This window comes from Scardinius erythrophthalmus (assembly GCF_964197995.2).
Source record: "Scardinius erythrophthalmus genome assembly, chromosome: 9".
In the NCBI taxonomy this organism is placed as follows: domain Eukaryota; kingdom Metazoa; phylum Chordata; class Actinopteri; order Cypriniformes; family Leuciscidae; genus Scardinius; species Scardinius erythrophthalmus.
Genome location: NC_138229.1, coordinates 17006393 through 17032759, shown reverse-complemented (window position 1 = coordinate 17032759; position 26367 = coordinate 17006393). Strand labels below are relative to the sequence as shown.

The following is a 26367-nucleotide window of genomic DNA, read 5'->3' as shown; positions in this document are numbered from 1 at the left end:
GACTGTTATTGAAATAGAGTTTCGTTTGAGTTATTCAAGGACAGCCCTGTTTATGAATACAGCCTCAACACCCTGTGCAAGGAACCTTAAAGCATTCAAGACAGCCATCTGATAAGGCAATTAGTGTAATATATTGTCTTGATTTGATTCATATTAGCCTCACTTGATTTACTGTGCACAGTTTGCAGAAGAGCTACAGTAAGATCCAGACAGCATGTCCCATGCCAGAGTTGATTTAAATGTCTTTCTATGGGCAATGGGAGTATATCCCAGAATACTATCAGAAGGTGTGGTCAGGCATACTTGTGTTGTTGGCACTGGGGCGGCATCATAAACGGCCATCTAAAGTGGAAGTTGATAATCTAAATGCAAAGTGAAGGCAAAACAAAGAAGCATCTCATCAGATAAAGCCCCCGTTTTTGCTTTTGGATTATGTGAGTTTGGGTTGAATTATAGTTTTTTTTCTTCTTTTTTTTCTGCTTTTGTAATTGTATGTGTTTATCACATTATATTTCGAATTTTAGGCAACCGCACAGAATGATGATAATGACAGTAAACTTCATTCCATAACCAACAGGGTTGACTCAGATTTACATCGCACTGTCATATTAATTATTTATGGAAGGGTGAATTTATGGCCCTGTCTGGGCAAGCTGCTAAATCTGAATGGCCAAATATTGAGATTTTAGCGATATGCTTTTAAATCAACCCTTGATTTGTCTCTGCTTGTTTGTCAGTGGCTTTGCGCTTCAGGTCATGAGTGGCATTTGCTTGTGTGGCCCCTAATTGCTGAGTCCCAGTCAGACAGATGAGTGTTGATGCCTGGCTCTGAGAATAGAGCTGGAGTGTGTGTGCGTGTGTGTGTGTGTGTGTGTGAGAGAGAGAGAGACAAAGAGAGAGAGAGAGAGAGAGAGAGAGAGAGAGAGAGAGAGAGAGAGAGAGAGAGAGAGAAAATATAACACCCCTGATAAAATATTGTTACCAGGACAGGAACATGGAGTGCTAAAGATTATAACTCAAGCTATGAATAGACTCACTGGATCCCTTCAGACCCTTTTCATTAAATTATATAATTTATATATATATATATGTGTGTGTGTGTGTGTGTGTGTGTGTGTGTCTCAGGTATATATTTATTTAATTGTTTTATATAAAATTATATAATAAAATGTAATAAAAAAATAAATATATAATATAAGGTTATAATTTAACATAAAATATAATCATTTTATAATTACTTTTATCTTAGTCAAATATATTTTACCTGTACATTTTTAAAATGTGTCTTTTACCATAAATAGTCGAACAATCTTAAAATGGTACAAATTGAATAAAAAAAACAACTCTGGAAAACAGTATTAAAAAGGTCTCGGTCAGGCCTGTATGGTTATTATTGTACTTGCTGTCAGTTTTAAATAAAAGATAATCTGATGTAAAATTGTGAATATGTAATATGAATATGAATTTAGTTTTTTCATTGACAGTTGCAGCATTGTCACTTATTTCCTTTTTTGAATGGTAAGACCGAACATTCAGTTTCTTAACAACGCTGGGCTGTATCATTTCCCAACTAATGGAGCAGCAAATGGGATAACAAGGCCCTCTAGATTTGTTGGCTGTCCCTGAAATTAGCACATTTACGAGCTCTGTCTAAATTAAACAAATCATTGATTTTATGTAGGGGAGTTATAGCACCATATTCTGAAATGGAGTCTGGGAAAAACTTGATAGTAGTCGGGTTCCCCTCTCACTTTCCCTTCATTCCTGATGCTGTTTCCTGTTGAGAGAGAAGAGAAACAATCTCTCCCCCCCAAACAAAGCCTCCGCTCCTCAAACGAGCGAAAGTCGTGTCCCCCTGTTGGAGTGTGACACACGCCGGGCCCAGCCTTTAGTTAAATATGAAAGCGCCGAGCATGCTTGTGTGTGTGTGTGCGTGCATGTATTTGGAGAGAGTGACTGCCAGGACTCACAGAATCAGCTGCAAAACCATTTTTAGAGCTCTCGTTTCCCCTTCTCTCCCCGTCGCCTTTGATCATGTAGCACTGTCTACAGTATGCTTACGTGCTCGCTCTCCCCCTCTGTCTTTCACACTCTCTGTTCTTTTGTGTGTATTTGTGCATGTGTATATAGAGACGTCGCAATAGATCCATTGAGAGTGATGGGTGTCCTCGGGTTTGGATTTAGATAAGAAGAGAGGCCTTGTGTAATTCTGGTTTTAAAAAAAGGCAAGCGGCCCGGATCAGCTTCCGTGCTGAGGTGAATCATCTTCATGACACCTAGAGTACAGGAAGCGGTTGAGAAAAAAAGGGAGAGAGGAATTTAATGATTGTTTTTTGCAGGAATCTCACTGTGACATACTTATCTGCCATTTCTATCTTTGTCTTTAATTCTTTTGTTTTTCTTTAGGCTCTACGATGGATCATTCCATCTCATTTATGAATCTATACTCGTGTCTACTGAAAAGTGTATAAAGGGTTAGTTCACCCAAAATGAAAATAAAAAAAGGCATTTTGAAATTGTGTTTTTTTGTTTGTACATTGAAAGTAAAACAAAAACAAAAACTGCTCCTTAGCGTTCTTTAAAATATCTTATTTTGTGTTCCACAGAAGAAAGAAAGTCATACAGGTTTGGAACAACATGAGGGCTAGTAAATGTCAGAATTAAAAAAAAATTGCGTGAACTATCCCTCCACCATCAGGTGAAAAGAAAAGTGATCTCCTGGTTCTGATTGGTTTTCATTCATATTGTAACTGTCAATCATTTTTACAACAGCACCATTTTGCTTGTCCATTACATTTTTTTTTTTTCTTTTTGGTCCTGTCTGTTTTTTTAATTAATTTATTTTTAAAAAGTAATCTACTAGCGGAGACAGGCTCAGTGACAACGCCGTAATCTTAGGTTATAGTGCAGGAATACAGCATTTAATTTACCAGCTCTTAGCATGAGCACTTCCAAGTGCTAAGTGACAGAAATGAATAGCCATCTGAAGCACATGGCTGACATATGCTAATGAGGAATCTGTGCTGAGGCTCCATTGTACGGGACATCTCGCTATAGGTCCTCTGGTACACGTTTCACTGCAACCACAGTTGTAAAGGTAATAATTAAGATCTGACGGGTGTGTTGAAGAGATGTCTCTGTTAAGCAGTGGCCATTCTGCCTCAACACAGGTCCCTCAATTATCACTGTGCTCTGCATTAAAGGGACATCTGAGAAGTCAAAATCACTCAGCGTAAATGAATGTGTGATGTTTAACTTCCCTTCGAGTGGTGATGATTTTTACTCCTCTTCTGCGTTCACATGGACGTGGCAAGGATGACAAATGAGACCTGAAAAGAATAAAAAGAGCAGTTATGAGGCCAAACAAAAACACTTTTAACATGATTTAACTGTTGCTATCTTTCATCTACTTGTAAGATTTTCTGCATTCAAATTGAAATAAAAGTAGGATGTCTCTCTATCATAAAGACAAAGCAGATCATTTACACTCGGATGAAGCTCTCTGGCTGCCTCAACTTTTATATCGACTGAAGTGTAGATTTATAAATGTCCCAGCTTTGCTTGTAATGGATTCAATCAAGTCATAGTAATATGTTTTGTTATTTGATACAGTCTGGAGAGAATGTAAAATAATTTCAATCGAATCAGGGGGCTCTGGAAATGGAGGAGAGGATTTGTGCTTAAGCCTGGTAAAAAGAGCTGTCATCAAAGCACTTCACCAATCCACACCAGTCCATTTAGAGACATGTTAAGAGACTGAGGCCTGAAATTTGATTTTGAATGGAAAGGGACCTTGGACATGGATGGGCTTTTTCCTCCTCTGTTTCACTGATGCTTTAACGGAGGTCATTAGCAATACAAGAGAGTGCTAATGTAATGCAGTAATGCACATATGTATGGCTACTGCCCTCCCATCACCCCAACATTGCCCTCCCTCCCATTACTCTGGCCTGGGAACACACACAACTAACTTGTTGTACGGACTTCTCTTAGAAGCAAGAATTCAATAAAATACCGCATTATTTACAAAGCAAGACATTTATTTATTGACATTTGTAAACTTGCGCTTCATATTAGCGTTCTGTTTGAGGCTGAAGCGATGTGTAATTCCAGCTCCGTCCAGCAGGTGGATTTCTGCGTGTTGTTGAATCATATCTAGTCTGTTACTGTTTGAACGTGTTTACTCATAAACTGTAATTTAATTTCAGTAAAGCTGCAGAAATTAGATCATGGCGTATATATATATATATATGTTCGTTTTAGATTTTGTTTAACATAAAAAACACGAATGACTAAAACGCACGTTTTCCGTTTTTCCCCCCAGATTGACAAGTGTTGAAGACGCATTCATGGTCCTTATTCGACTTCAGTAGCAGGTATGTGCAAAAAATAAGCAACAAGTAGACTAGAATTACTTTTTACAACACGTATAACACCCAAATGCGAGTTTATGGAATACAAATAGCTAAAGATAAACTCGCGAGCAACCCAGCCAGCACACTTACCTATGTCTGTAAAGACCTCGCGCATTGTTGAAACATCTTTTGTTTTGCGGTGGACTTAATTTCCCAGGTCTTCTAAATAGTGAAGAGAGACGATAATTCATTCCGTGCTCACAAAACAGCCCATGAGATCCCCCACGGGAGCGTGGAGAAGGGGGGTCAGGGTCCTCAGCGCGCGAGGAGGAGAGAATGAATGTCAGTCAATGAGCGAACCTGGCGCTGAGCGGCAGCACTGCACCTCCAACACTTGGTTTCCACCTTCTGAGCAAATCTCTGCCTATCGTCTCTACTTTGCCACCGAACGAAGACTCGTTCTCATCGGTACATGTAACTGATCCAACTCTCAACAAACGACGCGACCCGGGAACTGTCTCACGCGCCGCGATTGTCGCACGTTCTTTCCTCGAGATTCGACTCTTACTTTGCTTCTCATGCTTCGCGTTGATCTTCGCTCGCCTGTTTCGAAAAGTTTCGGTTGTGGGGATAAAAGGACAGCTAAACCTTCCAAAGGATTTTTTTAAACAACGTAAGTGCTCCGAATGTCTTGACGTCTAAATGTTTCAGTGAAGAAATAGTTTTATCTGACTGCTTAATGAGTGACTTCGGTTCAGATTTAACGCACCCTAACTTGGCTGTCTCTTGCTCCAGGATAGTATTGCATTTGTTATTGTTGTTGTTTGCTTTTTGTTGTGTGGAAATTGAGTTAAGGCGATGATGCGCAACTTTATTATTCCATATCAACAGATCTCCTATCATATAGGCTACAATGTTTCGCTCGCGCGTAATGGCTTGATTGCGGCAATTATTTTAGTGACTTTTTTTTATGGAGCGCCTTCATAGTATGGAAGTTACTGAACTCCTAAAACATTTCAGCGGCTCACTTTGTTTTGACTTAACATCAGTTCGTGCCGTTAAAGTTTGCTGAAATTGTACATTTGACCTCTGATTAACTGACTGGAATGCCATAGCCATTTATCTGAGAATGTGAATGTGAAACACTTATTACTGTTAAAAGGTGTCTAGCCAACATATTATTATCATCATCCAATAAATCATATGGCCCTAAACAATCTTGTTTAACAAGGCGTAACGTATCATTGATGCCGGTAAACATAAACACACATTTAAGAATGGCACAAGTGCTGTCTAGAGTCGTGGGAAATTAGGGAAGTCATTGAAATACTGGTGTTTTTGGATGATAGAACTGAAAGGGAACTTGTTATATTGATACCCGTGATGATGTGCGCGTGTCTGCGGCCACCCACGAGTATAAGATCGTGTGTGATGTTTAGTGGGTCAACCTTTAATAACGAAACGTTATCCGTGCTGACCGGCTTTAAAACCATTTGCTTGGTAGTTCAGTTACGCTCCCAACTAATTTGTAACTGGTAGTGGAGGTGAGAACTGCTCCTGTGAGTGGAGATTTTACAATTCCATTTATAGTAGGCTATAGGCTACTCTCTATTTATAGTCTGTAATCAGAACGGGAATTAATGCGCTCGAGACCAATGTTGCGGATAATTTATATTTTGTTCTCAAGCCACAATGGACTGCTGGCCACTCTTTATTTTTCGCCTGTTTTCGTGCACATTATGGTAATTGATAAAGAAATGTTTAGTTTTAAATGAATCTCAACAATGGTTGTTAAATAAGAAAACTATAGGCCTACTCGGAGCAATTAGTTGGATAGCAGTTATAGCGAGGAAAGTAGATCAAATCCGTGCAGTGAGAAACAAGGTGCAAGGAAACACCTGTTTACTATGGGTCATTACAATTTACACAACACATATAGGCTACGGGAGTGTTTCCGCTGTGCATATGAGTTTTGTTAATAGAATTTCTAAGGAAGATTCTATAGGCAAAACTCTTAGACTAAGACTTATTCTCTCAGCATATAATCTTCACAATGTTTTATTTTGTCTTATTATTATTTACAGTTTGCAATAATTTGAATAATTCTCACAACGCATTATTCTTAGTCTTTTTTTTAACAACAGTAACAAACAAATAGCCTACATATTAAAAAGAGACAAATAAGCAAAGGCGATTAAACACTTGGCTTCGATTCTGGAATTTAATGGAGTATTATTGCATAAAAGTATGTTTACATGTATTGGTTTATCTATTTCATATTTTCAGTCTGTGTTAGGCTAGAGCTACACATCTAAATGACTTTACACTCATATCAATTATTTATATTTTGGCTGACAGAATGCATTCGGTGTTAAGTAAATAGCCTCATTAATTTAACATCTTTCATTTGTGAATTTTCATTTGTAAAAGGGAGTTTATTAGCTCATTATTTTATTCCCGTATTATTTAACGGCCTTGTGCAGTAAACATGAAACTATTTTGCACTTTACAACTGTGAATATATTGTAGGCCTATTGACTCAAATTATTAATTATAACTCTGAATTTATCTCATACAATTAAAAAAAAAAAAAAAATTAGCACTGCCAAATGTAGGCTACATTATTAAATTAAATAAAATTCGTTGTTTATCTGTATTTAGACATTGTTCTATAGGACAGTAACGCGCTGTATTTACGCCCTTTCATTCAGACAGGGCGAATCATTTTTCACGATTACACGCTTAATTTGCTCGATATTTAATTTTAGATTTTTAGTCATAAATCTTTATTATTACACTTAATATCCCATTGCTCCACGTTTAATGGTTACTTAGATAGGCTATTTAAATAATAACATCAAGTTTATGTTTTTGAATCTAAAAAAATCGGAAATGCCCTTTGTGTCTTCTAAGATAAATGTGTTAATTGATATTTGTTAAATTAGATTATACGATAAATACAAGTTTTGACAGTGAGATACGGAACCCTGTGGAATCTACTATATTGTATTTCTTGTTCATTTAATTAATTTAAAATTCATATTCATTCCTATTATGCCTGGGGTTATGCAAATCATCCATAATCATTTCCATTTCTTAAAAGTTCAAAATTTGACTCTTGTGGTTTTTATTCGTTTTATCAGAATAATTAGTCTAATAAAAACAAATTAAATCACGGCACCCTGTTGCGCTCTTGCATCTAAAACTCCAACAGCGCAATTCTATGAATTCAGTCTGATTTAAAGTTTTCAAGTAAGATTATTTTTTCCCCCCGAATAATTTGACATGAGCTCGATTTGAGTCCCAATGAGACAAGACACGAGTAGAGGATGGAAGAAAAGTAGCAGATGATTTATTCGTCAGCGTTTCGATTTTCAGCCCTGCGTTTTCTGTTCTGTCCTTTTCAGTGCCGATGTCAGTTGTTATTGCTTCTCATTGATCCCCGTGCAAAGTGAGAAGTGAACTAAAATTAATGTCGATTCCAGTAGCCGGATCAATGACCAGAGTTATTTTAATCTGGATTTGTAGAATTAAAATAGAGCCAGCGCAATTAAACGTTTTCATTCTTGTTAACAATCAGGAGGAGAAGAGAGCATCCTTCCCCTCAGGCAGCGAGGTTGGAGACAGCAAGAAGTTCTGCGGCTCTAACTTGCAATAATATATGACTGGAAAAGTCTTTCAGGTCTGGATTCAAAAGAAAAATCCCTCCGACCCCGTGCACTGAAAGTACGCATTTCTCAAATGCACCGGCTTGATTGGCCTTTTGTCTAGTTCATGTTATCGACAAGCGTGCTGTTTCCCAACGAATTAAACTAGAATTAACCCCGTTAACTGGTAGCCTATACCCACCCGCCCTCGTGCATGTTTATGTTTTCACGTGCTAATAAACACTTCACCGAAAGCTCATTTGTCATGCAGATGGTGGCTTGATATGGTAATTAAAATAATCTACAAATAATACCACAGTTTGAGCACAGGGAAGGGTCGTGGTCCTTAAAGGATTATTTTGAATTCGTCGAGAAATATCTAAGATGCGCGTGCGTGACAAGTGTTTGGACGGTTGTATAAAGATGAAAATAATCAGGTGTAGTCCTTGGATTGCCTAACTTAACCATGTCCCCTTCTATTATGTTTTGAAGCGTGCAGACACGCCTATTCATGTACCTTTTTATTTAGTGCCGAGGCGGAACATTTGAAATTTTATGGTGAGTGAGATACTTTGTTTGTTAGGTAAAAGCGCCCCAACCGCAGCAATGCCTTTGAATAAAATCTGCTTGTACTCGGAGTTTTTGAACACTGAGGATCGCTTTCGTCCTCTTTTACTAGCCTGTCTACTATACTAACTCTTATTATTAAGAGTAAAATTATTTTTCTATTGTTGTGATTTATATCTTTAGGGGTTTAACTGCTTGTATGCTAATAGCTTTTATCATTAAAGCTTATAGCGTTTATAATGAAATGTTTTGCTTTTATTCATTTTTAATTATTAAATTAAATAGTTTACTACTATATCAACGCTAATTTAATTATTATAAATTGACGCGCATTGAACTTATGAAGAACTGAATCAGTCATTGCAGTGATATTCAATGGGGCGTTGGCTGCGTGTGCTCTTTATTTTAAAGTGCATACAGTAGGCCTATACATATTGTGTACGATTTTTTTAATGTATGTAATAGTTGAACAAATAACAAAAAAAATTGAACGTCCTGTGTGAATTAAGACAAAACTGCATTTGAAAAGCATTAAGTTATGGACATTTCTGTTAGAGACAAAATGTTGAGCTAACTGAAGATTCATTGACAGTCAATGCTCTTTTTTGTAATTTGTTCTTTTTTGATTTACCTACCTGTCCATTATTTAGATGTGAGTTTAGTGCTATTTTACACCCTCTCTCACAAGGCATTACCAGTGCATTTGGCTGGGATCAATAAGAGTCCTACATCTCTCTGCTTGTCCGAATGTTGCTTGTTATCTTCCCACTAAACAATAGTGAGAAACAGTTCATTCCACCAGTTTATATATATACTGTATAAATGCCCTGTATATTAGTTATTGTGTTTTATTCTTACAGGGATCGAATTCGATTTGTTTTGTTTTTTTATGCACAAATTTGTAGAAGGATAAGCATGAAATTCATTCTGTTTTCTTACTCGGTGGAAAATGTTGTGGAACTGAACTTGGAATAAGAGGCCAACTGTGATAGTTAAATTATTCTTGTGTTAGGCTGGCCAACAAGTTCAGGCGGTTTAGTGGCAGACTGCTCTTGCATCGTGCTTCGTTATCTATTATTGACAAACCCCTGGTTGGCAAACAGTGTGCTCAAACCAGGCAAAATCAAAAGCGTTTCTCTCTCTCTCTTGCTCTGTCTGTCTCAGTACACAGTGGTGGGCAGCAGTGGACAGCTGTAGGGGAGGTGAGGTGGGTGTGTGGGATGGGGTCGGCTTGGCTTCTTTGCAGTCCGGTCCTGGCTCTGAGCAGAGAGGATCCAGACACCTTGCAAATAATCTGGGCTTAGTGAGGAATTAGTTGGCTCAGGTGGGTGGGATGAAACAAACAGTCCATCAGCCCCTGAAATGAATAGGCCAGGCAGGACAGGAAACTTTGAAAATCATTTTGTTCACAATGAATCAATGTTCCCTGGTGCCCGCCGCAAAGCTTTATTTGAAAAGCAAATCCTCACTTATTCTGACAGCTCATACCGAGTGCATGTTTTTTACAGCGAGAGTAAATCGTGCAAATTTTGTCTGGTGGAAAGAAAAAAAGTTGCGAAAGTTTAGAGGCAGGCCCTCGGTATACTTATGCAGGCGATAAGATCCAATAAAGCAGTGATTGATTACCACTATTTATTGCTAGGTTTTATTGTGTGTCATACACTGTGGGGAATTTATTTGTTGATAGTGAACTGGAGTGTTGAGGCACAGCTTGTACTATCATTATTGATTTAGTTAGCTGTATGTCCAAGTGTCATTATCCTTCACTGCGTTCTCACTCTGTCATTAAATCTCACTTTCACGTCTTCAGCTCAACACGGGCGTTCCTTTTCTGCGTCTCATACTGAAGCTGCTACACGTTATTGAATTGTTCAGTGGAAGATTTCATATCGCAAGGGCTTTGATTCTAATTCAGCAGGACACATTATCTGCGTGGTCCTGAGTTGCAGGCCAGCCGACAGTGAATGACTGTATTTTCAATAATATCGACTGTCCTCCGGTCCAAAAGCGCTTCCTTACGGAATACTAAGTGAGCCGCCCTCTGCCGAGCAAGTGCAGCCTGAGTGATACGCACGGCACCGCAAATATTTAACACCGCTTCCCTGATTGGCAAGCTGACATGAGGCTGGATTGCCATGTTTGTGTCGGTGACGGCAGCCATTTCAAGTGGATACTTTAGAAGACGGTTGTGGATAAACATAAGTTTACCCTCTAGGGTGATTTAAAAAACGTAACGAGTTCGAGTGCTGCTAAGACCCTTCAGACAAAGGCATTTGGGAAGTTTTCAAGATTAAAGAAGTTCAAATGTGCTCCATGCTGCGGCAGTGTCATTTCCTGCGACGACGTTTGAGGGCTCTCCATTTTAGCAGCTGCACACATAACAGCCTTCACACCGCATCATGTCTTTTGACAGCGCTGGAAGCATTTCAGTGAAAGTTAAAAAAGCGTGAGAAATCGTTGGCATGGCTTAATTTGGAGCAGCAATTAGCATGAAATCCGTTAGTCATCCGCATTCTTGTAACTGTTGCCATTTTTGTCTTCTCACATGGTCAGACAGTTAGAGATGTGTGGGTTTGAGTGTGTGTTTTCTGAGGGTATTGAATGACAGTGTCTGCCTGGTCCTGTAATAAAATGTAAGAGTGGCACTTTCACGGTTGTCAACAATCTCTAAATATACTGACAGACAGGCAGAGGAGCAGGAGCTGTGGTTTTTGAGTGACACCCTCCGTCGAAACTTTTGCATTTTCTCTCAGCAGTCAAATTTGACAGTCGTTTGTTTTCGATGAAATTGGATTCATTTGCACGGCTCCCCAGAGCTGCGCCCAGAAAATGTGTCGGTGACAACTTCTTATTTGTCTTTGTTGTACCCTTTCTGTTTCCTTACATCATTAACTTTCTGAGAGAGAACACGCAGCTCATCACTACAACTGACACTGCAATATCATAACAATGTAATTTGAAAAGGAAATGCTATGCTAGATTTTTGCTGGGTAACAGTTCAGTGACAGATTTATTTTTTCCCAGATAATCATTCTCAATTTTAACTTGTGACAAATATATCATAATGAAAGTTAAATGCAAGTTTCCAGGGGAATTAATTTTTTATTGTAGTTATAATAATACATTTTTAGTAATAATAATAATAATACATTTAAATGAAAAACAAATTATGCATTTATAAAAAAAAAAAAAAAAAAATCGTAGTCTCTTTTGTTATTTTATGTCAACACCGGCTTTTTTACTTTGCCATTCAAGTCTATTTTCTAAGACTTTTTCTGATACGGAGATGAATTTCAGTGTTGAGCACTTAATGGATTTTTATTTTGGGTCATTTAAGATGGTTTCATGAATCTTGGATTTTCCTTGCAATGATTGATAGACGAAGGGAAAAAAGCGTGACAAGAGTTGCGGTGGACATTGCGGTCCTACCCCCCCTCACTCATTCGCATTCTTTGGCGTGTCAGTGTGTGTCAGGCTGACTCACTGCTCTCTTTGGTTGCTCTGGGACACTGGGCTCTCAGTTAGTGCATGCTTTTGTGCGTGTGTGTAGCTGGGGCACCAGGCAGACCGGCCGCAGCCACAGAAATGATTAGCACATCTGTACAACACTCAGCCTAGTTATGCCCCCTCTTTCTCTCTCTCTCTCTCTCGTGCGCCATTGGGGGGATATCCTGTGTCCTTTTATTGGATTGTCAGTTTCACACTGCCTGACTGCGCTGATGGTAATGATAATAAAATTGAAATATCCAGGTACTTATCACTGTATTACCTTGCTATCAACACCCACCCGCACTCATTTTTTAGAGGTTATCCGAGGGGAGAGATTCGATACAGAGACGAGGCCCTGATGAGTGTGAGAGAGGGAAAAAAAGAGGGGGCTTTCAATATTGGTACATTTTCAAGGTGCTATTTTCCCAGCTAGGCCGAGTAAGAAGACAGAAGGTAATGCGATTCTTGGGCTTCTCGCCAGCATCAAGCGGTGTAGTGTAACCCATTTTCTACAGACAGGAAACTGCACACATTCCCCTGCCATGTATGTGATAATGTAAAGCTCTTTTTACTGGGCCGCAGAGTGTGTGTGTGCAGATCGAGTTTTAAAATTGATTCGAATGAGTGTTCTGGACAGCTGATATCTGTAAAAATGCCCTGATAAATTCCCCTGGAGTTTCTTTGATGCAGTCTGATATTCTGTGTGGCATTTGAAATGGCTTCGCCGTGACACAAGTCTAAAGGCCCATCTATTTGAATTACTCTGAATAAGAGGACCTGTTCTCCAGATACATGGATTAAATTCTTTTTTCCATACAAGCATGACATCTCACAAAGTCACAACATACAAAAGTTTGGGGTCAGAAGTCTCTTGCTCACCAAGACTATATGTATTTGTTTAAAAAATACAATAAAAACAGTAATATTGTTGAATATTATTACAATTTAAAATAACTCTTTTCTATTTGAATATATTTTAAAATGTAATTTATTCCTGTGATGGCAAAGCTTAATTTTCAGCAGCCATTTCTCCAGTCGTCAGTGTCACATGATTCTTCAGAAATCATTCTGCTGATTTAGTACTTTTCATATTATCATTACTGTTGATGATATTTTTTTCTGTGGAAAATGTGGTAATTTTTTTCCAATATTCTTTGATAAATAGAAAGTTCAAAAGAACAGCATTTTTTTTTAAATAGAAAACTTTTGGATCACTATAAATGTTTTTACTGTTCATTTTGATCAATTTATTGCATCCTTCCTGAATAAATGTATTCTTTTCTTTAAACAAAATCTTACTGACCTCAAACTTTTGAACAGTTGTACAGTTCACTTTTATGTAAATATTCACTTTTGACCCTTTTAATGATGGTTGATGATAAAAATAAAGGATTCCAAATATGCTAAACAAGGTAGCCTAATTTTGATTTGTAATGAAGCAAGCAGTTTTAGCAGTACATTCATTTCTAAATTTCATATAAGTTAAATGTCTGTTTAACTTCTGATAGATCACTTTCGGGTCACCCTCAAGGGATTGCCGATGATGGACAGATGCACATGCACACAAATAGACACAGATTTGCTAAAATGCTTCTCATTAAACCCACTCACACTTTTGCCAATCAGTGAATCTTATCCTCCAGGGGTTCTTCTCGGGCTGTTTGGCTGCATTTGGGGTCAAGGGGTGAAGTGCGGCTAATTTATTCATTCAGTCAAATATCCTGTGCAGATGGCAGGCTGATACGATATCAGTATGAGAATCCCATTGGAGGCAGAGGACCAGGGTGTTCACATGAGCAGGGCCGTGCTCTTATCTGATCAGCGCGCGGCTCTTATCTGCCTCAGACGCCGTTCTGCTCCGCAGACAGGGAGATGGAGTAAGAGGCTTATATGTGATCTGAACCTCAGATCTGTGGGGGGAAACTTTCTATCTCAGAAAGGGAAAAGTAGGGAAGAGTTTCAGAGTGTTTTTAAGTGGTTTAACTCCTCCTCTGTTCAACTTTCTGCAGGTGGAGGACCATCGAGGATGAGCCGCCAGTGAGAGCGACCCCCGATTCTGCCTGAGCGTCGACAAAAGTTTGCACCATTTTGCCCATACCGTTTACCCCGTCTCTCTTCTCTCCACCCCTCCCCCACTCCCCTCTGCTCTCGCCCCCAACCCCCCCTCCACACAACTTCAGCCCAGTCTCCAAAATGGACTTGCACCGGGCGGCTTTCAAAATGGAGAGTTCCTCCTACCTGCCCAACCCGTTAGCATCCCCAGCGCTAATGGTGCTAGCATCGACAGCAGAGGCCAGCCGCGATGCCTCCATCCCCTGCCAGCAGCCTCGTCCATTCGGTGTGCCGGTGTCCGTGGAGAAGGACGTTCACCTCCCCTTCAACAACGGTTCCTACACGTTCGCCTCCATGTACCACCGGCAGGGTGCCGTACCACCCGGCTTCCCTAACAGAGACTTTCCTCATTCCCTCCTACACCTCCATCATCAGTTTGCCCCTCCAAATCTGGACTGCTCGCCAATAAGCATGCTTAACCACAGCGGCGTCGGGGCCTTCCGGCCCTTCGCTTCACCCCCAGAGGACCGTGATGGAGCTGGAGGGGGATACCAGTCCGCCTTCACCCCTGCCAAGCGGCTAAAGGGCTGCCTGGAGGCCGATGCCTCCCCGCACCTGCGCTACTCCGACGCAGAAGGGAAAGAGTATGACTTTGGCGGTGCTCAGATCCCCTCCAGCTCACCTAGCGCTCTCAAAGCCGTGGAAGACGCAGGGAAGAAGATCTTCGCAGTGTCAGGCCTGCTGTCGGACCGAGAAACCTCGTCCAGTCCAGAGGATCGCATTGAGCGCTGTGAGTACACCCTTTTTTTAAACGAACTGCACTATTAATGTCTGCTAACTGTTATAGCTGTTCTCTTTAAAATAACGACAACTTTTGGAGTCTTCTATTACTTTTAGATCCCAAAATGCATTTTTTTGTCCTGTAGGTCCGGTCCGCTTGCGCACATTTGTCTGATAACTTTTGTTGTTTTGTTGTATGCAACAAACTACCTTCTCTAAGATAGTTCTCAAACATCTTAGTTAACTAAGTAAGTTCAACAGTTAGGGTGATATTAGAAAAGCATTTATAATAATGGAGAAAAAAACAATTAAAATTTTTAATGGAAAAATAAACATTTGTTTATCCACCAATTACATTTATCCAATGAGAAATTATTAAGAATAATTATTAGTAACTCATGGTAATATACTGTAAGTTCCACCTAAACATCAAGGTTAAAAACTTTATAAATACTTTCTGTGTGTAACAGTGCTTAACCTATAAATTTCTTGCTGTGATATGTTATCCCTGTAATATAGAAAACGTGTCCCGTGTCACAAGTCAAACTGCTGGGGAATGTTTAGAGAGTGTGTCCTACTGGTTCTACAGAGCTGATAAATTCCACAGATAAAACTCATAAATGAAATGGGGGTTTCTCGTGGGTGAGAGAGTGTGTGTATGAGTGAGTATGTGTGCGTTTTGGAGTTGAGGAAATGTGAAATGTGTGCACAGATTCATAAGACCTCTGCAGAGCGGAAGCCCAGTGGTATTACTGAAGTAATCCAACCTGACCACTCTTACTCAAATACATTAGAAGTCCCAGTGAAAACATAGGTACACACACACACACACACACACACGCACACACACGGTTCTGAAAACCCTTTTTTTACAGCTTTCATTCACAGTATGTTTACCAGCAGAAATAAGTAATTGTTTTTGTAAATAAATCTAATTTGAGAACACTTTCTATGTCACGAGACACATAGTTGTATGATGTGGACTTCTATTTTTTATTTTAGTTTTATGTTTATTTAACCATAATTACTTTCGGCAAATCCAAACCTCAAGAAAACCTTTTTTCCTTTTTTAGAACTAAAATCATTTGTCTAATTTAGTTGTACCTGGATATCGTCCAAAATTATTATTATTTTTTTTTTATAATAATAATATCCCCCCCCCCCCACACACACACACACATACACACAAAATATGAGTGCATTGTATTGTAAATCCACTTTATACATGTAAATTCAGAGGTTATAAAGTCAGTTGCAGGTCTTGCTGGATTCCATCTCTATTTTTTTGTTCTTGTTCTCTTTTTTCCAGTGATACTTAACTATAAGGTTCTATTTGTAAAAATTAGTTGACAAAACCTAAAAATGAACAATTCTTCTACCGCCTTTATTAAGCTTTGTTGATGTGACATTGACTAATGCATTTAAAATCAAAAGTTACATTTATGTCAATGCACTATGAACATTAATAAACAATTGTATTTTCATAAACTAACATTAAGAAAAATGAATACGTGCTGTAAAAATATTTTGCTCATTGTTAGTCAAATTAGCTAATGCATTAACTAATGTTAGACCTTAAATGGGATCTTTTATTTGTTTATTTTATCTGGCTTTTTTGTCTAAATATATAATAAGGCCTCTCTCTGCCACACTCATAGCATCACTGTTCTTTGTAGCATCTGTCCTCATTTTTTATATGCGCACTCGCTCTCAAATCAATGTTTCAAATCAAGTTTCAGATTTTCAAATCTTCAAATGTTTCTAATTTTCAACTATTCTCCCACCTGCTCATTTTTTTGAGGGTGGAGGGGGAGGGGGAGCTGTAGTGCGACAGGGAGGCCCACCCGTGGGGGAAATGGCAAGAGTGGGATACAGAAAGAGAGGAAGCACCCTTGATCGAACAGATGAGAGACAAGGGCGGCGAGCTGAGACTGATCCGATAAAAACAGCAGCACGCAGGCTGGGAGGAGCGTGAATGACACCCAACAAGAAACAAGAGAGGAAAGCAGGAGTGTGAGGGAGGAAGAGAGACAGACTAGAGGAAACTGTGTCCAGTATCTCATCTAGAATTTCCCCTCTGAGGGTGTCTCATTTGAAAGCACTTTTTAAGACATCCATCGTAGCGCTTTTGAACCAGCAGCTGCACAGGAAGCAGCGATGCAGTGCCGGTCCTTTCGGCTAGATGGATTATAACACCTTCACCCTCAGCTCAGATTAAGCGCAGATAGTGGCTCTCAATGGCCAATCCAGGTATAATCCAAGTTCCTCAAAGGACTGTAATCTGACATTCAAACTATCAGATAAGAGCAGCGGCTTCTCTTGCTGAAATGAGAGGGGATTAGGGTGGCGGAAGGGATAGGAAAGCCTCAGCCTCCTCTCTGAGGAGAAAGAACAGAGAGAGAGTTTTAAAATACAATGATTTGGAGAGTAGGAGACAGTTTTGCCTTCTCACTCTCTGCCTCTCTCCTTCTCCTCCTCTCTTTTGAAGCTGAATCTAATTAGATTAAACCTTAGGCCCACCAAGGGCTCTAATGCAATTGAATTTCCAGCAGTGTTGTAGAAGAGACTTAAATTGGGTTCCCCTTGACTGGCTACTGTGCTACTGGCTGTCACTTCAGGAGCCCTGTCCTCTCTCTGGGCGTTAAGCCCCAAATCTGCACTGTACTGCTGCCGGTGTGATTCTCAGACTATATATAGAACAAGTACATATATATATATATATATATATATATATATATATATATATATATATATATATATATATATATATATATATATATATATATATATTAGGTGTAACGGTACATTTTTCCCGAACGTCATGGTACGGATGTCACGGTTCAGTGCATAGAGTTAGATGACAAATACAGTCAGTCACAGGCGATCCACTCTCCAATCCAGAAAGGGGCGCGTGCGGTAATGCAATGCTGTTTGCTAAACGCCACAACAAGAAAATGAGCAGAAGAAGAAGAGACGATCTATGCACCAACCTAAAATAAGAGTTCAGATGACAAGCAAGTGCTGAGTTTCAATAAAATTATGGGACATGGTCCCTTAACTTCACGGAAAGAAAACTGGGAATCGGAATCCTGTTTGTTTTCGTGATTTTACAAAAGCACAATGTTTTGTTCTTATTGAATATATTCTTATTGAATCTAATCTCTGCACAAGATTTATTTTTCATTATTGTATTTATTTTGTACTTTTATAACTCAAGATGCTTTTCAGTTTTGTAACTGATAGTAATAATTTAAAATATATCATATAAATATTAATTTTATCAGCCCTAAAAAAATATTTACCTATGCAAGAGTGTATTCTGTTTACTACTTGGTGCTTAATACTTGAAAGGAGGCTGTCCTGTACCAACTACTTCTGGGGGGACTAAATACCACTTGGTGGAACAAACTGCAATTTGCACTGCTGTCTGTTCAAAATAAATGAAAAGAAACCTTGCATTGGGGATTTGTTGTACGTACTGAACTGTGAATTCTGTGTACCATTACACCCCTAATATATATATAATGTTTTTTTTATTTAAAAATTAACTATACAACTAAGTCAATACACCGTTGAACAGAGGAGTTTCTGCTTGCAAAAAGAGAATGCGACAGAGCTCGTAATAAAACGAGAATCAACATTGGCTTGGCTTTTCTTAGATGGCGAGAACTGAGGGATTTGAAATGTTGTAAAAGCTACATCGAGATGGCATTTTTATTTCACAGCAGGTAAGTAAGGTACTTTATTGAACAGATAAATTGCCATATGTAGCTCTAACAGAGTTCATTGTAAGGATTTTCTATTGTGAAGGGTAATTTCATTATGGTTGTTGAAGCGCTTGACTGAAATTATGGTCACCATAAAATCTTTCTTCTCTAGCATGTGATGTGTGTATTGGTATGCTCATTTCCCAGTGTGAATGTGTTACATCTGGAACTTGTTTGTTTGCCTTTTCCCTCCACACATTGGCGCGGCAGTGCCGAGCAGTGAACCTGACCCAGGACAGCAATCCCAGCTTCTCATCCACAGGGAAAATGTGTGTGATAAACAGAGAGACTGAGATAGTGTTACCTGTTTCCAAACTCAGTGTGAGCCACAGAAAAAATAAGACATGAGACGTAGTCTTAGAAGGAGAGAAGGCAAGGAATGAGGGAGAGAGAGATGAAAGAAAGTTAAAAAATAATAAAAGGCAGGGGATGAGCAATCAGCAGCGCCGTGAGCTGAAACGCAGACTGCAGCTGCCTTCCTGAGCAGCTGAAATAAAAGGGAAAAAATCCTTAAGACAACAGAGCGGAGCTACACGGGCTTCCTTCCTGACGTGACCAGCTCGTGAGCCGTGTGGGCCTGTCTCCATAAATCCCCGCTGATTTACGGGGAACTGGGTGGCTGTCAGCTCCGTGCTTAACCCCCACCACCCCGGCCCAGTCTTAAAGCCAGGCCGCCGACCACCCGTCCTTCCCATGGAGTTCCGACACACTCGTTCTGAACTTCAAATGATTTCAGCCCGGGTTGATATAGCGCGCAGATTATAGCACACGTCAACATGTTAAAAGATTCTCCCGTGTCCTCCCTGAATGCGCCAGAGCGTCAGTCACGAGGATATATTGTTACAGTGGCAAACCTGGAAGGGACTCGTTCTCTAATTTACACGGCTACTGAGGAGTAGCGCCAAGATGCATTGTGTTAGCAAGCATAGTTATTTTTGTATTGCGTCTCCCTGTCGCTCTCTGGCTTTGTAGTTGCCAGTCAGCCACTGGGTTTGAGCCTTTAATTATTTGCCGGTGCTCTTTCTCTGTCTCTTTTTCGTTCTCCTGCTCTCTCTCCCTACCCTCACTCCCTACCCTGTCTGCGTGATTGATTCTTGTTTTCATGTTTTTCGATTGGGCCACACAGATCTGTCAGACTGTATAGTTATTCTGCCGTCTTTTCCCTTTCAAAAGCTCTGAAGAGCAGTGTGCACTGACAGCTGTTAAAACACACAGTTGTTGGTTTTTTTTTACCTCTTTTTTGTCAGAGAGCAGATGTCAGTGGCATGTTTGTGTGTGTTTTTCTTTAGGATGTATTGAAAACTTTGGGAAACAGTTGCAGAGGAAGTGGCAAATACACCAGGATACATCATAATAATGGAAATTTGTTATTATTGAACAATAAAAAATGGCTGGCTTGCTCACAGTTGGAGGGAAACGTTTTTTTAGGCTCCGTTTGAGGATAATTTTCTCAAGCAGACAGTGTTGTTGCTCGTCTCTGGCAGGTGAAGAGTTAAGGAGATCAACATTGTCATCCCAGCTAAAATCCCCCCTCCTTCTGTCTCTTCCTCCCTCCCTCCCTCATCTGTCCTCCTGCTCTGGTTCCTGCTCCCTCCTCCTCTCTGTCACGGTCTAGTGGCGAGGCTAAGTTAAGTAAGAGTGTTCTAATAATTAGGCTGCAGAGCGACCGCTCGTCTGTGCTTACCCAGATGTTAAAAGGCTTGTCCTCTCATGTTGCCTCCCTGTTGGTACCCCCTCCACCCTTTATCCATCCCTCTTTTCCAGCTTCTCTCTCTCTCTCTCTCTCTCTCTCTCTCTCTCTCTCTCTCTCTCTCTCTCTCTCTCTATCCTCAATCTCATTTGCTCTTGCAATATCTATCTATCTATCTATCTATCTATCTATCTATCTATCTATCTATCTATCTATCTATCTATCTATCTATCTATCTATCTGTCTATCTGTCTATCTGTCTGTCTGTCTGTCTGTCTCTCTCTTTTATATCAAACATTTGCTTGCAACCAACATTATGGGATTGAGGTTTCATTTCTATTTGAAAATCTGCTTGTCAGAAGCATTTGAGAGAGATGAGAATTACTTTATTGCAGATCTGAAGAGTAAAGTGTGTGATCTTTCTTTCTCTCTGTGGTTGCTCTTGGCAAAAGACAGCAGGTGTCAGTGCAGCAGGCCATGGCTGCACCACTCTTTGCGGTGTAAGGGAGCACAGGGCCGGGCCATTGTTGCGGCATGATGCAGATCAAGGATTAGGGCTTCCATCCTGAGCTTTGTTGGCAGACCCACTTGAATTGGACACAGGCTGGTGTGTGCGGACCGCTGGAGCCACTGTTAGGGAAATGAACAGGGGAAATGAGATGACAGCATGCATCCTCTCCAGACAAACAGCTGGGATCAGAGTGAACGAGTGAAGGTCTTACACACCATCACACAATGCTCATGAATATACAGTAGCTCTTTATTGTCTAACAAACACACTTGTTTGGTATGAAATAGTGTATTGCTTTGATTAATTTGTGGTTTTAAATAATATAAACATTATGCCCTAAATGATTTCCATTCATAGATGCAAGCTCTTGACTGTTGTGTACATGCAGCTGTATGGAGGTTCTGGCAAGCATCAGGCATGCACCCAGTCTCCCAGGCTTTAGGTCAGGCTTGTTCCCATGGCCTGGATGTGGGCCTTGTGGTGATGTCACACTTTGCTATAAAAGCAAGCTGAAAGCGGTCCGCTGAGTCCTGTAGAACCGCACAGCTGGCATTAGTATCCGTTCTGCACATGCACCCGGGGTCAGGGAGCCGGTCATGGTACCACAGCGGGCCGTCCGTCAGCCCCGAGTTTAGTTCCGGGCCACCGGCAACCAGGAACAGCCCTTAGATCAGGCTCAAACTCCCCTCCTCCCCATCCTAGACTAATGCAGATGTGCTGAAAAGCCTCATCCCCCTGAGTCCCTTAAAGAGGTAGGGGATGAAACTTCACTCTCGCTAACAGGTTCACCACCCAGAGCACAGCAGACCCACCCCAGCCAGCCACCCGTTCGCATCCACCACCTCTTTATCCTTCTCTCTCCCTTCCTTCACCCCTCCTCACTGTTTCCCCCAGTAATCTAATCTTCTCTTCGTGTGCGGGTGCAGTCTTCTGTGACAGACTTGTTTCCAAAAAGCCGGCTTGGCTAAAGGACACACATATTATATATATTTATTGCTTCCCTTAAATGTGAATTATTGAACACAAGCGATTACTGAGTGGGATGCATTGGGCGCTTTCTCAGAGTTTCAGACGACTGTCGGATTAAAACAACAGCATCCAAAGTGACATCTTGCATGAGAAATGTCTTTAATGTAAGCTCGGCTTTCTTCCGAACATTAGCATTAGCTAGAGGCGTGATGTAAGCTCTTACACCTGTAGCAGTTTGTTGCTTGTTTTCGGCTGCTACCGAAGCTTCCAGCTCTGCTTTATTGGTTTTGAGAGGGCCGCATGTGTGATCATTGCTCATTACCGGTCGCAGAGACCTGAGGCAGAAAGGCGGCTCAGGAGAATCTGCATGGAGATACGCACACTCCTCCAGAATGCCAATAGCCCGCACACATTAGAAAGTGTTGCCATTTTGTACCTTCTTCCCGTCACTCTCTGTCCAGGCGCTCGTAGGGGCCTGATTAATTATTTAGCAGCATGTATCATCTATTTACCTTAGTAATCCATCTGTCAGCACGCTTATTGATCCAATCCTGCATTCTAATTGTGCATCCTCTCGCAGCAGCTAGCTCATATTTAAATTCAATGCCTGTCACTGCGCCTGACTGTCTGTGCGCCGTGTGACTCCGTCGACTATTGCGTCTGTCGCTGTGGTTGCATTTCAGAGTTAAGCTACAGCTGTTCTGGAGGAAGTGAGAGTGTATTTTTCGTCCCCTCTCAGGTGTGACTGCATGGTCGTTTTTTAAAGTGACACATGGAAAGGGGGGTTTTATTCAGAAAGATGTGGTAGGAAACGAAAGAGATTCGGGAAGAATGAGGGTGAGAAGAAATGATGAAACTTACATATATATCTATTTCGTAAACCCTCAGTTTCATTCCAACTTCCTCTTACTTTCTTTGTTGTTCAAAACCTAAAACAGCTGCTATCTATCCATCCCTCTTTTCCAGCTCTCTCTCTCTCTCTCTCTCTCTCTTTCTTTCTCTCTCTCTCTCTCTATCCTCAATCTCATTTGCTCTTGCAAGATCTATCTAACATTAGATTAGAGACACAATACAACTGGGCATTTTACATTTGATTGAAACAAAATATAAAATTTTGATATAAAATTTAAATAATTGTATTACTTTCAACTCAATTCACCATTTGTATTTGTTCTACCAACCACTAGATTGCATGAACAGTATTGTTGGATATCATAGACAGTGAGTGTGCCTTCCTACCTTTGTTTACTGCTTGCAAAGGTAGCATTTTTCATCTTTTGGTCAGCCTTTCTCTTACCTGTTCTCTTCCTATCTAGCATTTTCACTTTCATCCCTCTCTTATTCTCTGTGTGTGGTTGTGTGGTGGCAGTAGGGGCTTGTTTGTTGTGGTGACAGGGAAGGCGCCCACTGATAAGAGCACCATGGCAGCTGGTTGCCGTGGCTGTGTGCGGTTAGTGAAAAGGCCAGAGTGCGGGGCGGTCAGGAAGCTAAAGCGCTCCTGCAGTTGTCAGGCTGGTCTGTCTGGCCAGGCCCCTCAAACTGGGCTTTTACATGCCAATAAAGAAGGCCGTTTCGGGGGTGGGCTGCTAGCCAGGCAGCCTGGGAGAAAACAGTTAAAATAGGCACTTAAGAACGCCCTCCCCCCTCTCCTATCACGATGGGTTACGCCGCCGTTCTCAGTTGTGTTCTAACAAGGCTTTTGACATAATTGAATACAGTAGCCCTGAGTAGATAAGCGTTTCGTGTGCCAGCCGCTGTGCGTCTGAGAATTCTGGCTATGTGTGCACATACTGGAACTGTATGTGTGTGTTTTATTAATTTGCCTGTGTACTAATTCCGTGTGCTCACTGCCAGCTGGACGTGTGTGAGCTTATATCCTTCCTTTGATGGCCCACTCCTCTTCAGGGCTAATAAGAACAGATGCGCGAGCGCCCAGCATGAGTGATCGTGCAAATGCAGCAATCAGTAAACACTCGCTGAGTTAATGACACCAATCAATGGCCTTTTAAAACAGCTATTTGATAATTGCAATCATCAATGCCTCCTGTAGTATACATTACAAATGGCCCTCTCCTCTTCTTCTCCACTCCCTCCCTCTTACTCTGTCTCTCTTTTCCTCTTCCTTTTTCCTCTTCCTTTCATTTTGCGAACATGGATCCATGGTCATATTATCCTGTCAACCGGCGCGGTGCTGTAATTTAACCATATGCATCTCAGGCTATCATTGAACCAGAGTTGTTAGCATTTTAGCATCCTCGTCTTCCAGGATTTTTATTGAATTTATTTTATTGATAAGAATGAAAACACTCAAAATAAAAGTTTCAACAACAACAAAAGTTTTTAATTACACTAAATTAAATGATTTAAGAACATATAACTTTAAAAAAATTTACAAAATTTGTTAACCCAAAGTTAAAAAACTAAATATATATAAATAAGTATTCAAGGTTCATACTTGATGACTTTTGTTAATCTTTGCTTTGTAAATCTTTTTCTTTATAAACAATTTCAATTTGATAATGCTTTAATCATGCTCCATGAGGTAGTTTATAATTTCTTAAATATATATATATATATATATATCTTTATATCTTATTATTTTATATATTTATAAAAGGTACAAAACATTTATTAATGCAGTGGACTTTTAAATATCTGTTGTGCAAGTCATAATGAAGCTTAATTTTTGTTAAAATGGAATATTGATGTTAAAGAATTTAAAGGGAAAATAAGAGATTTATTTTTAATTACTACTACTTTAATTTCATATGTACATCATTGAGGTCTCAAACTAAATATAAAGTCAATCTCAACAGAACATGGGGGTGGTTAAGGTTAAAAAAACAACATTTTGCAATTAAGAAGCCTGAGGCAATCATCAATTTCATCTTATTTGTTGGGAGGTATATTGATTCATTCGCTTTTCATCACTGTTCTTTGTTCCTTTTTGTGTCCACTCCATGTGAGCGATACAGTATTGGACAGAGAAGACACAGTGGTCACGAGTGATCTCATGCGCGAGTGCTTTTCCTGTCTGTGTTTTCTGCAAGCCGAGAGCGAGTTTATTTTTGTGATACATCAAAGAACACGGACGTTCTTTGACCGCATCTCCTCCCAGGGGGTCAAAAATCTTCTTAAGCAGAGACCCCCTCCACTTCACCCCTATCAAAGGCCCCCCCTTCGGTCGGCCATTTTCAACCCGGCGGCTGTGCGCCTGCAGGCCCTAGACCACGACAATTTCAGCACTGCAGAGCCGAAAATTGTCGCCATTGAAAATGGCACCTAAAAGTGGCTAATCTGAACTCCCTCTTTATCTAGTCCCCCCTTCCTGTGTGTGTGTGTGTGTGTGTGTGTATGTGCTTTTGTGAGTTAAGCTGTGATTCACACCTGCTGCTGTGTAATCCTGTAGTCATGTTGGCCCCTGGCTCCCGTGCTCGCGCGGCTCTGCGGGTGCCATTTGGATACGGGCTGTCTAATACCACATCCCCACGGCAGAATGCACGGCATCCGCCTCTGGGGAAACGGGGGTGGAGGGGGGGCACAGTCGAGTCGGCAAATGGGGTCCGGAGGAGGAGGGGGTGAGCTTAGAGAGCAAAAGAGAGCAAATCTGTCACTTTTCCCAAAGCAGTCACCCCTGTGACCTCCATTCAAAGATATATTGATTTTCCAGTGCTCTGACTAACAAGCGGCAGGCTGAGTGGGGTTTAGTGATAGTGGTCGTATGGCTCGGACACAGCGTGATGCTCTCTTCTAGAAGTTAAACACGTCTCCTCTCTGTCCTCCTTGCGGGGGCATCAAACAAGTACAAATAATCAAAAGGCATTGGCTCCCCTCCGTTTCCCCTTTGCAGATCTCTCCGTATGAGACCATTTTCTGCACACGTATGACAGCATTTGCTCCTCATGTGGGGCCTTTTGCTTCAACTTTCCCTCATTTTTTTGGTCCTGCATGTGTGTCCAGTTTGCTTTGTGGGGTTTAGGAGGGCTCAAACAGACCCTCCACTTTAACTTTACTGGTCTCCTCAGATACACACAGTCTGGTGAGATGTAAAAATCTGTGGAGCAGAGAGGAGGGAAACAAAGCGACCATGTACAAACAAACAGTATCAGGGGAGAAGGGCCTACGCCTCTTAGAGCGAGCCTATCCTTCAGTATATCAGGCTTGGGAGAGAGAAAGAGATGGGAGGAAAGAGAGGAAGGCTGCGTTCACACAGCAGAAGAATACCGATGTCACTCTAGTTTTAGAGTGCTAAATATGTTTACATTCACATAGTTTATTTATAAACAGATGTGACACTATCTTTCACCGAATCTGACACCGAATTTAAGTCCTCCATTTTAATATTATTCATTGTTTTAAATATTTTAAAAACATTTAAAATGAATACAGTTAATTTTCATTTAAAATTCTATTTACAGTATTCCAGGTAAAAAATAAATACATCTTCAATAATTTCTCTTCACTTTTCTTTTGACTAGATCAGAGGTACATAATTTAAATGGAAAGTAAAATGGTTGATTTTGAATTATTACTATTTTAT

The 26367-nt window shown here is 40.4% G+C and overlaps 1 protein-coding gene across 1 annotated transcript in view; it reads left to right on the top strand.

Moving 5' to 3' along the window:
* Nucleotides 1-4741: 4741 nt before the first annotated feature.
* Nucleotides 4742-26367, top strand: part of rnf220a (ring finger protein 220a) — a 132192-nt gene continuing 110566 nt past the window's right edge. The window contains exons 1-2 of the mRNA XM_081374638.1: nucleotides 4742-5028; nucleotides 14068-14900. Coding sequence (XP_081230764.1) covers nucleotides 14252-14900 — 649 coding nt within the window. The 5' untranslated portion in view covers nucleotides 4742-5028; nucleotides 14068-14251. The remainder of the gene's footprint in view (nucleotides 5029-14067; nucleotides 14901-26367) is intronic.